General features: G+C 34.0%; 1 protein-coding gene across 1 annotated transcript; it reads right to left on the reverse strand.

The window, feature by feature from the left end:
* Nucleotides 1-8,376: 8,376 nt before the first annotated feature.
* LOC121413074 lies at nt 8,377-9,393 on the reverse strand. The gene has a single exon (XM_041605837.1). It carries the CDS (start codon nt 9,391-9,393, stop codon nt 8,377-8,379), a length of 1,017 nt encoding a protein of 338 aa, XP_041461771.1.
* Nucleotides 9,394-16,803: the final 7,410 nt, after the last annotated feature.

Raw genomic sequence — 16,803 nt, forward strand, 5'->3', positions numbered from 1 at the left:
AAAAGAATTAAAGATTTCACAGTTAGCAGACGACACCGCTCTTTTTGTTAATTCCGTCCAGGCAGGAAATGTCGCAATTCAAGATGTTATTAAGTTCGGGGAATATTCTGGCTTAAAACTTAATTTAGATAAAAGTTATGCCACTTAATATAAATCATAATGAAACAAATTGTATATGCAACTTGGAATGGTCTGATGAACCAATTAAATATCTTGGTGTTGTATTGTGCAAGAACACAAATGACTTCAATGTCCTTAATTGGTCTGTAAAGATAGATAAAATTAAACGTATTATAAATCTTTGGAAGATGAGAAATCTGACATACTATGGGAGAATAGTTATTATAAAAATTTTACTTGTATCACAGTTAATATACATGCTATATCATGCCCCATAATTATATCAACGAACTTAATAAAATAATTCATTCATTTTTATGGAATTCTAAAAGAGAAAAAGTGAAAAGAGTTTACATTATTCATTCACCCCAATATGGGGGTTTGGGTATAATTGATATAGATTCTAGATTGAAATCACTCAGACTTTCTTGGTTACCAAAACTGGTAAGAGGTGATGAACCACCATGGAAATATATTTGTGAGTTTTGGTTACATAAATTACATGAATTAGGCGTTATATCTTTATCAATTCAATGTAACTGTTCTCCTATAGACATGATCAAATTATGCAAAAAATATTCATTACCTAAATTTTATACAGATTTACTTACTTCATGGGCTGAACTTCACTATCTTAACCCTATCTAGGCCGGGGGGGGGGGCCTCGGAGGCCCCCCCCTCAACAAATCGCTCGATATTTTCGCCGTGCGAAATTTTTTGACTGCGCCACTCGCTGAGTTTTTATATTCAAGTCTTGCGCAACTTTTGAGACCAATTTTGCGTCACCCGGGTATGTGGTTCCGAAATTACGTAACATTATGTAAGTGCATGTCAGACCGAAAATTGCTCAAAAACGTGATTTCGTGTACAAAGTCAATGCAAATTGTGTTTTCAACCAAATTTCATAAATGTATGATTATTTTTAGTTCTGCTTGTCTAAATGTATTCATTTTTGCTTTTTATGATCACAGAAGAGTCCCCAACAAATTTCATTGAAAAAACAATGAAAAACAAAAGGTCCAAAAAACAAAGAAATACATAAGAAATTGCAAAAAACAATATAATACATAAGAAAATGATTTGATATCACAATTTTTTTCATGTACTCTTGCTTAGGACACATCAAAGAGTTTCTATACCAAAAATTAGTACATTTGGAGCTTTATTTAGGGAGTTAGAGGAAAAAGTATGATTTCGCATACTAATTACGCATAAATTAGCATAATCACTTAATAGCGATTCGCATGAAATAAATTACTATACAATCTTGTAGATTATGTCCCAGGCAACCCGTGTGCCAATTTTCGGCGCGATCGCGCGGTCGACGGCCGAGATCTTAGGGGGGGGGCCTGGGAGGCCCCCCTCGGCCATAGGAACTCCCAAAATACCCCGGCCTAGATAGGGTTAATGTATTCGAAGTAACTCAATTTTAAAATGAAATCATATAGTCCAGTAGACGGTCTCATAGGCCATGTACAAGACCTGGAAAAGTTGTTAAGTACAAGGTTTTTTTGTTGATTCGTAATCTAGATGGGTATTGAAGTAAATTCAGCTTGGTTGCCACCTTGGCAACCTTGAGCAATTTTTTTAATTAGCCTAATTAGCATAATCGTCTAATTAGCATACTTCTCTTAAACCAGAAAGACTAAAAACATAAATAATATCATTTGTCTAAGAGGTCCTGTGACTTTGAATCCATGCATAACAATATTTTAAATATCTAAGTTATGCAATTATCGTAATCAGCCTAATAAGCATAATGAGCTAATTAGTATACTAAGTGTAATACACTGTGTATATGTATTTCATTCATTCATTCATTCATTCATTCATTTATTCAATTTTTCCAACAAAATTAAGAAGCATTAATTACAATAAATAAAATATGACATCAGAAAATACAAATGATAAATATTCAAGTAAACCAAATATATAGAATATGCACCTGATACAGAGGATAATATATCAAAAAAGTTGGAAAAACGGAGTGGTCCACTGAAAAGCAAGGCTTGTAGAGTGTGGACCACTCAAGACGAAAAAAAGTATAACACAAATAACTATATATCTATACAAAATAGATAATGAAATAAAGATATAAATAATAATTATAATAAAGGAAATTAGAATTAAAAGATGAGCAGAGACAAAAGACAAAAAAAAAAAGACATGAAGATACACACAAAAAACAAAACAAAAACAAAACACAAAAAACAAGAGTAAAAATAAACAAACATTGCTGCACAATCTGCGAAAAACGAAGAAGGGATAAATGGAGAAAGAGAAAGTCAAGGATAGGAGAGGGGGGGTAGAAGTGTAGTCAATCTGACACCAACACCGAGGGCAACCTGTAGACAGGTAAACAATAAATAAACAAATAAATTATAGAGGAAAAGAAATCAATGTGAAGTTTTGTAAGATTGTAACAAAATAAATTTTAATTTTCTTTTGAATGAATTAAGAGAAGGGGAAAACTGGATATCAGGGTGAAGAGAGTTCCAAAATTTTGGGCCCCTATATATAAATGTATTTTGGGCGAACAGTGTTCTGAGCATGGGCAAATGAAGGTCGTCGCGACCTCTAGTAGGGTAATTGTGAGAGGAGCTGTTTTTTAAGAACATGTCATGAAAAATAAAAGGAAGCATATTATTATTGTATTGGTACATGAATTGGCCAAGCTGGAGTAGGTAAAGATCACTGATCTTCAAAATTTTGTTTTCGAAAAAAATAGGATCAGTGTGGGAACGTACGTGAGAAGAAAAAACAATACGAAGTGCTTTCTTTTGCAGCAATAAAATCCTGTTAAGTAAAGTTTGATGTGTGTTTCCCCATATAAGCAGACCGTAGTGAAGATATGGTAATACTAAAGAAGAGTAGAGTGTGAGTAAGGAAGTTGATGGGAGGAACATTCTTAATTTATTCATAACACCAATATTACGAGACATTGTTTTGCAAATACTGTCAATATGACACTTCCAAGAAAGCTTATTATCTACAATGACACCTAAAAATTTAATATTCGATACACATTCCAATTGAAAATTATCAAACTTAATACTATTAGGTAATGAAGTTAAGGTGTTACTATACAACATGTATTTTGTTTTTTCAATATTAAGAGAAAGTTTATTGCTTCTAATCCATTCGAGTATTTTAGACAGTTCTTGATTGAGTGTTTGAACAAGAGTGTGTGGGTCTTTATGAGAAAAAAATAAATTGGTGTCATCAGCAAAGATTATGAAAGACAAAATTTCAGATGATCTGCAAAAATCGTTAATATATATTATGAAAAGAAGAGGTCCCAAAAGGCTTCCTTGTGGCACACCGCAATTAATGTTACATAAGTTGGAAGAATGGTCGTTCAGTGAAACAAATTGTTTTCGATTGGAAAGGTAATTCCTAAACCACTCCAAGGCCTTGCCACGTACGCCATAATGAAAAAGTTTGCTGAGTAATATTTCGTGGTTGATTGTATCAAAGGCCTTGGAGAAGTCTAGGAATATACCAACCATATGAGAAGATTTATCTAAGGCATGAGCTACCTTTTCAATAAATGACAAGAGAGCATGAACGGTACTATGTTTTTCTCTAAAGCCGAATTGAAAATTTGAGAATATATCATGATCTTTTAAGAAAGTGAAAGTTCGAACATATATAATTTTTTCTAAAATTTTTGAAAAACACGGTAGTAAAGAGATTGGGCGATAATTATTAACACTCAACCTGTCCCCCTTTTTATACAATGGGATAACTTTAGCTATTTTCATAGAATCAGGAACTTGCCCATTACTTAAAGATAAATTAAAAATATGAACTAGGGGAACAGCAATGAATGGAATAATCGATTTTACTATAATATTATTAATATCGTCATATCCAGAGCTTTTCTTGTTTCCTAAGTGAGAAACAATGTCCATGACTTCATGAATATGCGTTGGATTTAAAAAGATCGAGTTTGGGTTAGAGGGACCAAGAAAATCAGAGAAATGCCCACGAGAGGGCGGTATATTGTTGGCCAAATTTTTGCCTATGGAAGAAAAATGAGTATTAAAAATATTTGCTATGTTACCACAATCCTGAATAACCATATCATTTGATGATATTTTTGTAATATCAATTTTGTTATCCGCTATGTTCATAGCTTGTTTAAGAATTTTCCAAGTATTTTGCATATCATGTTTATGTAATTCTAGTTTATTAGTAAAATATTTTTTCTTTTCTAAGCGAATTATTCTCGTCAACGTGTTTTTGTAAGATGTATATTTATCTCTATTTCTTTCAGTAGGTTTGGATTTGTATTTATAATATAGATTATTTTTTCGGTTTATTGAACGAAGTAAAGATTTTGATATCCAAGGAAGTCTAGGTGTTTTCTTGTAATTATTTTTGTTGTTATTTCTTTGCTTTGGAAGAAAAGTATCCATGTGCCTATTAAGTAAGGTAATAAAATTATCATATGAAGAGTTCACATCAGTAGAATCAAGAACACAAGACCAGTCCACATTTTCTAAACTATCATTCAGTCTAGATAAATTCCGTGCGTTAACTATACGTTGGAGAGGGCGGGTGCCGTGAATATTGTTGGGTTGCGATAATTTGTAGGAAGTCATGATCGGATAATGATCAGTTATATCTGAAAGAATAATGTATGAATCAGGATGAGGAACAACATTGGAAAAAATATTATCAATTAAAGTACTAGATAAATTTGCAACACGAGTGGGTTTGGTAACGAGTGGCAAGAAAGAGGCAGACAAAAATGTTTCTATAAACTCATGGGCAATATTATTAGAGGCACATTTAAGAATATTTATATTAAAATCTCCCATAATAAAACAATCTTTATTCTTAAACATGTTGTTACGAAGTATGTCAGATAAACGAGCAATGAAATCGTTACCATTAGAGCTGGGAGGGCGGTAAACAACACCTACAATAACATTCCTACCGCCTGGAACTTCAATTTCTAGAAAAAGAGATTCCATTATATCATTACTAATTGAAATTGTTTCGTGGACAAAGTAACGGAATTTATGAAGAATATACAACGCGACGCCTCCACCCAATCTCCCCTGACGGTTTTTAGTAACAAGGTTATAATTGTCAATAGAGAGTGGAAGGTTGGAGTCATGTGAAAGCCAAGTCTCTGTTACACCTATAACAGATAATGGTTTAGGAGAGGGATTATTTAAAAGCAACTGTAATTCATCAAAGTGTCTGTTCAGGCTTCTTATATTAAGATGAAGTAGAGAAAGTGTGTCACAGTTAAAGTTCATGGTGATGTTGTCAAATTGAGAAACTGTAATGTATTTACTAAAATGATTATTTGCTGGATCGTGTTGACCGAGATTAAGCAGCAACTCTTCAGCCGATGAATTTATTTGATCCGCTATAGAATCATCATAAGTACTTGAAAAATTTGATTGAGTTGTGTTGCTTGGACTAAGAGAGGACCTGAACAAATTAAATAAATCATCGTCTGTTATAGAGTTAAAAGCAATATGATCATTCGGCATAGCCATGGCGAAACGGTGAAGAATTACTGAAGCCAACGGTGTGGTTAGAAGACTGGTAGAAAGGAAAAGAAATCATGGGATGAAGAGTGAAAGAAGGACAGATTTGAGCAGCAGGACAAACAGAAACACAATGCTCACAAAAAACTAAGATATTCATTAAGAACATGGACAACTTACTTAAGCAATATATATCAAAGGAAACAACAAGATACTTAGAAAAACTTAACTAAAATATATGGTTACAAAAAACGATAACAACAACAAAAACTTTAAGTATCCGTCTCTCCTGATGGTTTTTCTTGTATACATCAATGAAAAAAAAATGAGGATATGGAATGAATATGAAATAAATGTGTCAAAAACAAAATAAACAATTCGAAATAACGACCAATCAAAGAATGAGGGCTAGAGCAGGTAAATAATCGAGAACCTCGAGAATATAGAATCGTATCACTTAGGGGGAAAAAATCTTACATAGAGTGAAGGGGGACAATAACATTACAAATGTAGAAAAAGAGAGAGAAAAAAAGAGAAAATTGTTCATACAAGGGAAAACAAATCCACAAATCCCTGCATGTAATTGACATAGAACCCAACTTCTTTTTGTTGGTTTGTAATATAAAATGATTTACGACGAAGTTAAAAAAAAAAGAAGACCCCAAATAACAATCGGCAGTCTATAAAGTAAGATATTCAAAGCCACTAACAAACATAAATACACTCTAAGTTCCCTTGAGTGCACTAAGACAACAAACCAAAATTAGATTTTAAAACATCACAGATAGATTCCGAATTTTTTAATAGAAATTCTAATTCAATCCTGGCTTCCTCCCTAAAAACAGGCACCTAGATTGTAATCTAGGAAACTTAATGACCTATCAAAATAATGTATTACGAAGACCAACGTAGGTGAGCAACACATCGACTATCACTTTTTTTTAAACAGAGTATTCAAAGAAGTATTGAACAAAGGAACTTTTCAACTCAATTCGGAATAAATAATACTTGTGTATTACAGTGTACATAAGAAACAATAAATATGGAAACTTGGGGTTTCTGCACATTGAGTTCATGTCGTGCTATAATTCTAAAATAGCTGCAAGAAAATAATTATCATTGAAACATGATGAGTAAAGCCTATAACAACAAGGTGCAAACAAGTATCCATCTTGCGATCTTATCAAGACTGGACATATAGGATGGAAACCCCTAATTATATATTCAAGTAATTCCTTTTTATCAAATAAAACAGTAAATAACAATGATGGGAAAAGTATTAATATTTTTCACGCTTTGTCACATGAAAATAATGGGAAAAATACAATAGACACGAATAAACTAGTGTACACAAAAAGGTTCGCGAATTCAATTTTCTAACAAGGGATGATGGTAACTCAAGAAAACGATTAACGCCATCCTTGTAAGTTAAGAAAAACCCATTCTCATCATAACAATAATGGTGAGGGGGAAAATATAACTAAGTTCATTGAAACCTGAACAAAAAACCTAATAGCTCTGGGATTATGAACTATAAATAAAACATCTCTATAGAGAACTCTGATCTGGCAAACCAGCACGCATAATGGAAAATTAAAACAAAAATTATCAAAAACATTCTTGATCCAATCATCCGTGGTAACAAGGGCTTGTAAGGCTGGTTGAACACACATACATGTACACAGTTACATGCAAATGACTTTCAATGACTGTCCTATCCGGCTCAGACATGACATTGGACACTTGATCATTGGTTATAACCTAATCTTTACCTTTACAATCGACTGCACAAAGAGTGCAGATGAAAGTCTTGTAATGGATGGTTGGACACAAAAGTAAACAGATAACAACCAGGGGTATAATTACGATAGACATCAATTGACTTTTCTGAGCGAGTAACGAACATTATTTTATTATTTCCTTTTTTTTCAGAAAGTGTAAGCCCCACATTAAATTTACCTCTCTATGTACTATGTTATTTTACCTCCTGAATAATGAGTTTTAACGTCAACTAGCTATTGAATCACTAAAAGAAAACCTACACTCTAAATTACTTGGAGTGTTCAAGGGATTAAACGATAATTAGAGTAAAATAAGAATCATAGTCTTGTTGATTAAACAGCATCGTTCCCATTAACAGACGCTTTGTTTGCTTTGCAATCCAAGAAACCCAGAGTGTATTAAAAATTCAGTGAACTATGATACTCTAAAAACTATGAATATCAGCAGATATAATGGATTATTTAAGTCATTACAGAGACAAAACAATTGTAAATAATTAATTTGCAAAGTTCGCTGATGAACAAACCATGTATAGTCGTAGCATAACCAGGTCGGTTAGTTGGTGGTTAGAATTAGGAAGAGAAAAATTTATCCAATATGACCAAAACAAAACTTGAATCGAATATATCCAAAACAAAACTTTTCTTAAAATGATTAGTAAAGAGAAAAGTATGTATATAACGACCAATTGACAAATAACCTCCAAAAGACAATATTTTGATTATCAATAGTACCCACATAACAATATGCATATGTATTATAATAACGCCCAAAGGATAGAGCTAATAATCAGCAAAATGATCTGAATATATACTTGACTGTAAATGTACATTTCAGCAATGACAGCTACACAATTAAATTAAAGAAGAGAAATAACAAAAGTAACTAAGAGATCAATTAGGAGGGGGAAACATGAGAAGGCTGTCATCCTGGAGCTGGACTAACCTGGTACAGTAATGAATCTTTAGGCATAACCAGAGGCTGAATTGAAAGAGTCGTGGCCTACATGATGAGAAGTGTCCCGGGATGTTTCCTCAAAGTTGTAGGCATCTCCTCCACGAAGACGCCACTTGCCAGCGTAGAAACGCATTCTTACACCTTGTGTGTAAAGCGATTGAACCTGTTTCGCCCATTTACGCTTTTCGTAAAGATCAGCGCTCGTGAGATCATCTATGATGAAGAATTTTTCTTTTTTCAGAACATCGCGAGCTTTCTTCATAACTTCAACTTTGTCACGGTATGATAATAGCTTTACTAAGATGTGACGGGGTTTTCCGGAAACCTTCTTCCCGTCGCGGTGGGCCCGCTCAACCTTCGAGCTGATACCAAAGAGCGATCGAAGCTTATCTTCAGCTATCTCGATACAATTTTCGCTTTGTTGGGGCTGGGATGTTGCTCCGATGACCTCCGAACGCGATGTAGGCTCTGTTTCATCAATCCCGACGATACGGATGTTGTTTCTCCTCGAGAACCGCTCACTCTTGTTAACTGCTGCCTCGTTTTTAACAGCATCAGCACGTAGTTTAGAAACCTCCTGTTCTAAGGCCTTTAATTTAGCTTCCATGCGTTGCTGGTGATCCTGGAGGGCATTGACCCTTTGGCGCTCGTATTCAACGGAGGCCCCTAGAAGAGATTCCACGGCCTCGATCTTTTTGGCCAGCCGATCAACTGCTTTTTCGAGCATTCCTTCGAATTTCTTTGTTAAGAAGGATTCGTATTTAGAAGGCATGTATTCATCATGAATAAGGTGATCGGGCTGAGCGACGCTGTCAGGTGTTGCCATGGCGACTGGTTTGGCGGGGCCTGACCTGCTTAGGTTCTCAGAACTCGGGCTCGATAAAGGATCCACAGCAGGCTGGTCAGCCAGAGTTTTCGGCGAAAATGGATTCGGCCTCTTGTAAGTCGATTTAGAAGGTGGGCCAGTTTGAGCTTGCTTGGCACTCTTAGTCGATTTTTGTGACTTACGCAAATCGTACGACATAGCTCCTCCAAGACACCCAAACAGTAGATGAACAGCAGTCCAGTGGTTAATGTGAGAAGGCAAATAAATTGTCAATTGCGGCTAAAAATCCTCAAAAAATAGGAATATCAGGAGAGACGGAAAATCCGTGTACGATTAAGACAGCGCCATCTTGTCTCCTATTTGTGGATGTCTATCCAGAAAATTCCCAATACGTAAATAATGCAACCTTTTTATGGTTTTCTATAGCGAGGAATTAAGTTATGACATTATTTTTCCATTTTAACCAATGTAATCGCCGTAATTAGCATAATTAGCATAATGCACTAATTAACATATATGTGTGTAATATATATAAAATACATGTTTCTTTGTCATTTCATATCGAGAATGCCCGAAAAATTAATAATACAGCTATCTTATGGCGTTTTATGGCGAGGAATTCATTTATGACATTACTTTTCCATTTTAACCAATGCAGTCGCTGTAATTAGCATAATTAGCATAATCAACCTAATGCACTAATTAACATATATATATATATATATATATATTTGTCAGAGTACTACAACAGCCAGAAAACAAATAATAGAGCTATCCTATGGTATCATTCTATGAGGAATTCTTTTGTGAAATTATTTCTAAAAACGTTTAAGAAATGTTACTGTTTTAATTAGCGTAATTAGCATAATCCGCTAATTAACTTATGAGCAATATTTTACAATATATATTCCTTGTCATTTTATAACAATAATGCCTGAAAATATGAATAGTACAGCTATCCTATGATTTCCAATGACTAGGAATTCACTTATGACATTATATTACCTTTTTACCAATGTAATTTTCGTAATTAGCATAATGCGCTAATTAACATATTTGTGCAATATGTATATATATTTTTTATATTGAGAAAGCCTGAAAACAAACAATTACAGCTATCCAATGGTTTTCTATGATGAAGAATTCTTTTGTGACATTATTTTCCCCGTTTAACAAATGTTATTGTGTAATTAGTGCAATCAGTATACTGCGCTAATTAACACAATTAACAATATATATATATTTCTTTGTCATTTTATTGTCTCACCTGCATAGCAGAGTGAGACTATAGGCGCCGCTTTTCCGACGGCAGCGACGGCGGTGGCGTCAACATCAAATCTTAACCTGAGGTTAAGTTTTTGAAATGACATCATAACTTAGAAAGTATATGGACCTAGTTCATGAAACTTGGCCATAAGGTTAATCAAGTATTACTAAACATCCTTTTAGAGTTTCATGTCACATGACCAAGGTCAAAAGTCATTTAGGGTCAATGAACTTAGACCATGTAGGAGGAATCAACATCAAAATCTTAACCTGAGGTTAAGTTTTTGAAATGTCATCATAACTTAGAAAATATATGGACCTAGCTCATGAAACTTGGACATAAGGTTAATCAAGTATCACTGAACATCCTGCGTGAGTTTTATGTCACATGACCGAGGTCAAATCATTTAGGGTTAATGAACTTTGGCCGAATTGGGGGTATCTGTTGCATTCCCATCATAACTTTGAAAGTTTATAGATCTGATTCATGAAACATGGACATAATAGTAATCAAGCATCACTGAACATTTTGTGCAAGTTTCGGTCTCATGATTAAGGTCAAATGTCATTTAGGGTCAATGAACTTTGGCCGATTTGGGGGTATCTGCTGAATTACCATCATAACTTTGAAAATTTATTGGTCTAGTTCGTTAAACTTGGACATTAGAGTAATCAAGTATCACTGAACATCCTGTGCGCATTTCAGGTCACATGACCAAGGTCAAAGGTCAATGAACTTTGGCCGAATCGGGTGTAACTGTTGAATTACCATCATAACTCTGAAAGTTTATGGATCTGATTCATGAAACTTGTACATAAGAGTAATCAAGTATCACTGAACATCCTGTGCGAGTTTCAGGTCACATGATCAAGGTCAAAGGTCATGTAAGGTCAACGAACTTTGGCCATGTTGGTTTTTTTTTAATAACCATCATATCTCTGTAAGTTTATTGGTCTAGTTCATAAAAAGTGGACATACAGTAAGAGTAACCATGTATCATTGAACATCTTGTGCGAGTTAGAGTAGTTTTCAAAGTCAGCACTGCTGCTATATTGAACCGCGTGATGCAGGTGAGACGGCCAGAGGCATTCCACTTGTTTGTTGAATAACCATCATATCTCTGTAAGTTTATTGGTTTAGTTCATAAAAAGTGGACATAATAGTAACCATGTATCACTGGACATCTTGTGCGAGTTAGAGTAGTTTTCAAAGTCAGCACTGCTGCTATATTGAACTGCGTGATGCAGGTGAGACGGCCAGAGGCATTCCACTTGTATTAAAAAATGCCTGAAAAAATTAATAATACAGCTATTTCATAGTTTTCTATGACAAGGAATTAATATGATATCGTATTTCACTTTAAATGATGTTAATGGTGTAATAAGCTTAATTGGCATAATGAGCTAATCAAAGTGGAACTCATCTGGCAGTCTCGACTGCATTACGCGATTTTATACAGCAGCAGGTTTGACTTTGAAAACAGCAATTGCATATAATATTAACGTAAGAACAATTCATAAGATGTCCATTGATCCAAAATGGCCTTAGACCATGATCAAGTGACCTAACATGTGTGCAAAACAATCCTTCATCCTAGATTACCCATATGTTTATGTTTCATGAACAAGACCCATTATTACCCATATGTTTATGTTTCATGAACAAGACCCATAAACTTTCTAAGGTATGATGCCAAGTTAAAACATACCCCTGACATGGCCAAAGTTCATTGACCTTATATTACCTTTGATATTGGTCATTTGAATTCACATAGATGTTATATGCATTGGGCCAGTAATAATAATTAAGGCATTGACATTGGTTAATATGGAAAATTACTGTCATAAATGAATTCATCAACATAGAAAAGATCAGAAGAGCTGTATTATATATGTTTTCAGGCTGATGTAGACAGTACTTTGACACAGGAATCTATTTATTGCAAATATATATTAATTAGCGCATTATGCTAATTAAGCTAATTATAACAATAACATTGTTTAAAGGAAAAAGATGATGTCACAAAAGAATTCCTCATCATATAACTACAGGATAGCTGTATTATTTATGTTTTGGGGAATTCTCACTCGGTATAAAATGACAAAGAAATATATATATTGCACATATATGTTAATTAGCGCATTATGCTAATTATACTAATTACGACAATTACATTGGCAAAAAGAGGAAAAATAACTTCAGAAATTAATTCCTCGTGATAGAAAATCATGGGATAGCTGTTTTATTTATGTGTTTGGCATTTTCGATATAAAATGACAAAGGAAAGTATATATTGCACATATATAATGGTAATTAGCGTATTATGCTGATTATGCTAATTACGACAATTACATTGGTAAGAAGGGAAAAATAATGTCATCAATGAATTCCTCGCCATATACATTAAAACAAGCATAGGGTAGCTGTATTAATCATGTTTTCGGACATTCTCGATATGAAATGACAAAGAAATATATAAGTTTATATGTATTACACATATACATGTACATGTGTTAATTAGTGCATTATGCTAATTATAAATAATTACAGCAATTACATTAGTTAAAATTGAAAAATAATGTCATAAATGAATTCCTCGCTATAGAAAACCCTAAAAGGGATGCATTATCTACATATTGGGCATTTTTGGGATAGACATCCACAAATACGTATATACAATGTATTACACTTAAGCTAATTAGCTCATTATGCTAATTAGGCTGATTACGATAAATGCATAATTTAAATATTTAAATTATTGCTATAAATCGATTCCTTGTCACAGGACCTCTTAGTAAAATGACATTATTTGTGTTTTTAATCTTTCTGGTGTAAGAGAAGTAGCATATTACATAACATAATATGCTAATTAGATGATTATGCTAATTAGGCTAATTAAAAAATTTGCTCAAGGTTGCCAAGGTGGCAACCAAGCTGAATTTACTTCAATACCCATCTAGAACGCAAATCAACAAAAAACCTTGTACTTAACAACTTTTCCAGGTATGAAAAATATCTACTGGACTAATATGGAATAATTCAAATATAAAACATGAAAACAAGTTACTGTATTTCAGAAAATGGTACGATAAGGTTATAGTTAAAGTACACCATTTAATTAAAAATGGTTCATGGAAAAACTCTGAAAGTATTTCAGACTTACTGTCGATGAATTCTCTTTGTATCTTATTTCAATATGCTAAAATTAAAACTGCTCTTTCAAAACATTGGTTCGATAAGTTGAACACTGCTCAGCATGAAAATCACGATGATCAACCAACGCAAAACGACAAATTTATTCAAATAAAAACCGGTGACTCAATTGACATTACAATATCAAAAACAAAACAATTCTTTGTAGCTATAAAAAAGAATTAACACCAAACGGTGTTATATTTTCGGCAAGACAGTCTATCACTTGCAGAAGATTATGATTGGTGGAAATTGCTAAAATTTAAGTTTAGAAAATTATTTAATAACAGAGTTAAAAAATATAATTTCAAATTGCTGCATCGGATTTTGTCGTACAAAGAGAATTTAGTTCGATGGAATATCACATCAGACATGACTTGTAACCATTGTAAACAAATTGAAACTTTAGATCATGTTTTGTTGTATTGTCCACAGGTGAATTTATTTTGGCAGAAACTACGGTATTTCATTATCCAGTTTAATGTGAATATTCAGATTAATGAGAAAACATTATTGATTGGCCACGATGTTGAAAATGAAAACATGACTTTGCTTAATGTAATTTTGGTTTTCGCACAATATACGATTTACAGAGTCTATATGTTGGCTCAGTTCACTTAAAAAAAATTCAGTTATTTTTCTATGTTGTCAGATTTCAAGAGAGAATTAGTTATTAATTTAAGATTTCTTGGAAAGAGTATAAAACTAACAGAAAAACAGTACAACGAAATCAAAAGCATGTGAAATGTGAAAATAATTAAATATATTGTTTGTGTTTAGTTTATTGATTTCAATGTAAAAGAGTAACAAGATAAAAATATCAGGAAAACAGTATAATGATATCAAAAGTTTGTGAAATGTGAAAGTAATTGTATATACTGTATGTGTTTGATTATTGATTTTAACGTAATAAATACCTCTGATGAGGACAGAAAAAAAATAACCGGATTAAGCTTCCGAACAATAATAAAGCAAACCTTTGAAGTATACAGAAGTTGTAATAATAATGCACTTCCCATATTTTTGATGCCATGTTCCCTAAAAATCAATTTGATCATAACTACCCCACGAGACACTCTGACGAACTTTAATTCCACTTTACAGAACTTTACTGGCCAAAAATACATTCCTTTTTAACGGTCCTAAATTCTGGAACTTACTAGCTAATGATATTTAAGACAGTGTCTCCTTAAATTCATTCAAACGTAAACTCAAACTTAGTCTGCTTAATTCCTATAATTCTTCTCAACGGAACTAACACTTCATTATCTTGATTATAATCCTTGCATTTTTAACTTTTATTGTTTTATCTTTTTTCATCTCATATTGTCCAGTTATATCATCCCTTGTTATTTCACCAGATCGAGCTGGTTCATGGTCAGCCCTTTCCCATTCTCAGTTTTCCTCCTTTAAACAAAAAACAGTTATCTTGTCTTGTACTGTCCTGTCTCTTGTTTTGTTTTGTCTTCCCCTCTCTCTGTTTTTTCCGTCTGTTTTGCACAATATATCCGTTACAACGAAGACCTCTTTGTGTGAAAAGCTTTGCATCATTTCAGTAATTATGTTTGCATTAATATTATTTCTTTTGTTATCTTTTTCTTTCCTATAATACATGCATATACGCATATAAGAATAAGTCAACTATAATTTCTTCATTTCCAAGGGGATCCACACTTTACAAGCTTTGCACTTTAGTTGATCCCCTCATTTCCATTTATGCTCTATATTATACCGTTTTTTTTTTCTTTTTTACGAAGAATGCCCTATAAACAGTCAGGACCATATTCGATTTTCCACTAAGGAAAAATTAGTGTGGAAACGTTCATGGCTCACTTATGCCCATAGAGGGATTTCGATCGGCGTCGGCGTCTCTATCGATACGCTCTGTGTGTGTGTGTATTTTGAGTTTTGTCAGACGTGTATCAATCAGATATGATTATTTACGTCTGGGACCGACCTTTTACGTCACCATCCGAAAGACGTGACCAGGGCTCGAACCTCGAACCTCTGCATCAATTTGTAACTTCCCCACAGCTTGGATTACAGGCGCACGCCACAACGCCCAGTTATTCGATCTGTGCGATCGAAAAAACTAGCATTTTCACAGCCGTTTTCTCAAATACGAAACATTCTACGATCTCGCATCGGCGTAACTCCCGTGTGCATGGTGTGTATGAGTATGAGAGTACATTGTGTACCCGTCTGCCCGTACCGTCTTGTATACACATAAGATTATCCGCTTCTCTTTCCCTCTCACGCTCTCTCTCTCTCCCTCTCTTCTGTATCCTCTCTTCCAGCCCATGGAGAAATCACATGGGTAGCCTAGCTTAGCCCAGCATTTGTAAAATAAGCGCATAACTATGATTATTAAACCACAGGAGTTCATGTATCCTACCTTAAAATGAAATCCATTGCTAACCTGCCATTAGAACAGCGATACTTCACAGAAAATTATGTTATTCCAAATTAGAGTATTCCACGCTTGTCCATCATGAGTCAATCACTGAGAAATACATTTCATTAAGTTGTTCCAACAAATAACAAGTGGCACACTTTTCTTCGATCGTCCCAGTTTGGGACCAATCGCTTCCACAGTCATTGGTGATAAACCCAAAAAAATAATATCTGTATGGTTAATGAAAGTTAATCTCTCCATATAGCCCCTGTTCATGAAAGCACACACAGCAAATATAGCACAGGAACACCAACCGAAGAGATGTTGGCGGGAGTTTTATACTCTGGCATATCTGGGGTCTGTTGCATAAAACTCCAACCTGCCAACTGATTTTCAGGTTGGAATCCCCAAATTCTGATTGGAGCCCAGCCTCCATAATATTACCAGTTGCTCTCAGAGTACTGCCAAACTAAGCAGCTGATTCGACCCGAAAAAAAAAAACTAAATTGCAGTTTATGTAACAGACCCTTCTCTTATCCGTAGATTGGTAGTCTTACCGTTGAAACATCTTATCGTATTTTTGCCAATTATTTGAGTCGTCACAAAATAAATATTTTTCACCAATTCTCCTCTCACACTCCAATGATATACAGCAGTTGTCTTTTGTATCATTTTCATTACGAATGCCTTAATGATATCTATTTAAAGAACGGGAAAGGGGACGGGAAGATAGTAAGGCACAGTGCAAGGTATT

Source organism: Lytechinus variegatus, chromosome 4 (assembly GCF_018143015.1).
Source record: "Lytechinus variegatus isolate NC3 chromosome 4, Lvar_3.0, whole genome shotgun sequence".
In the NCBI taxonomy this organism is placed as follows: Eukaryota; Metazoa; Echinodermata; class Echinoidea; order Temnopleuroida; family Toxopneustidae; genus Lytechinus; species Lytechinus variegatus.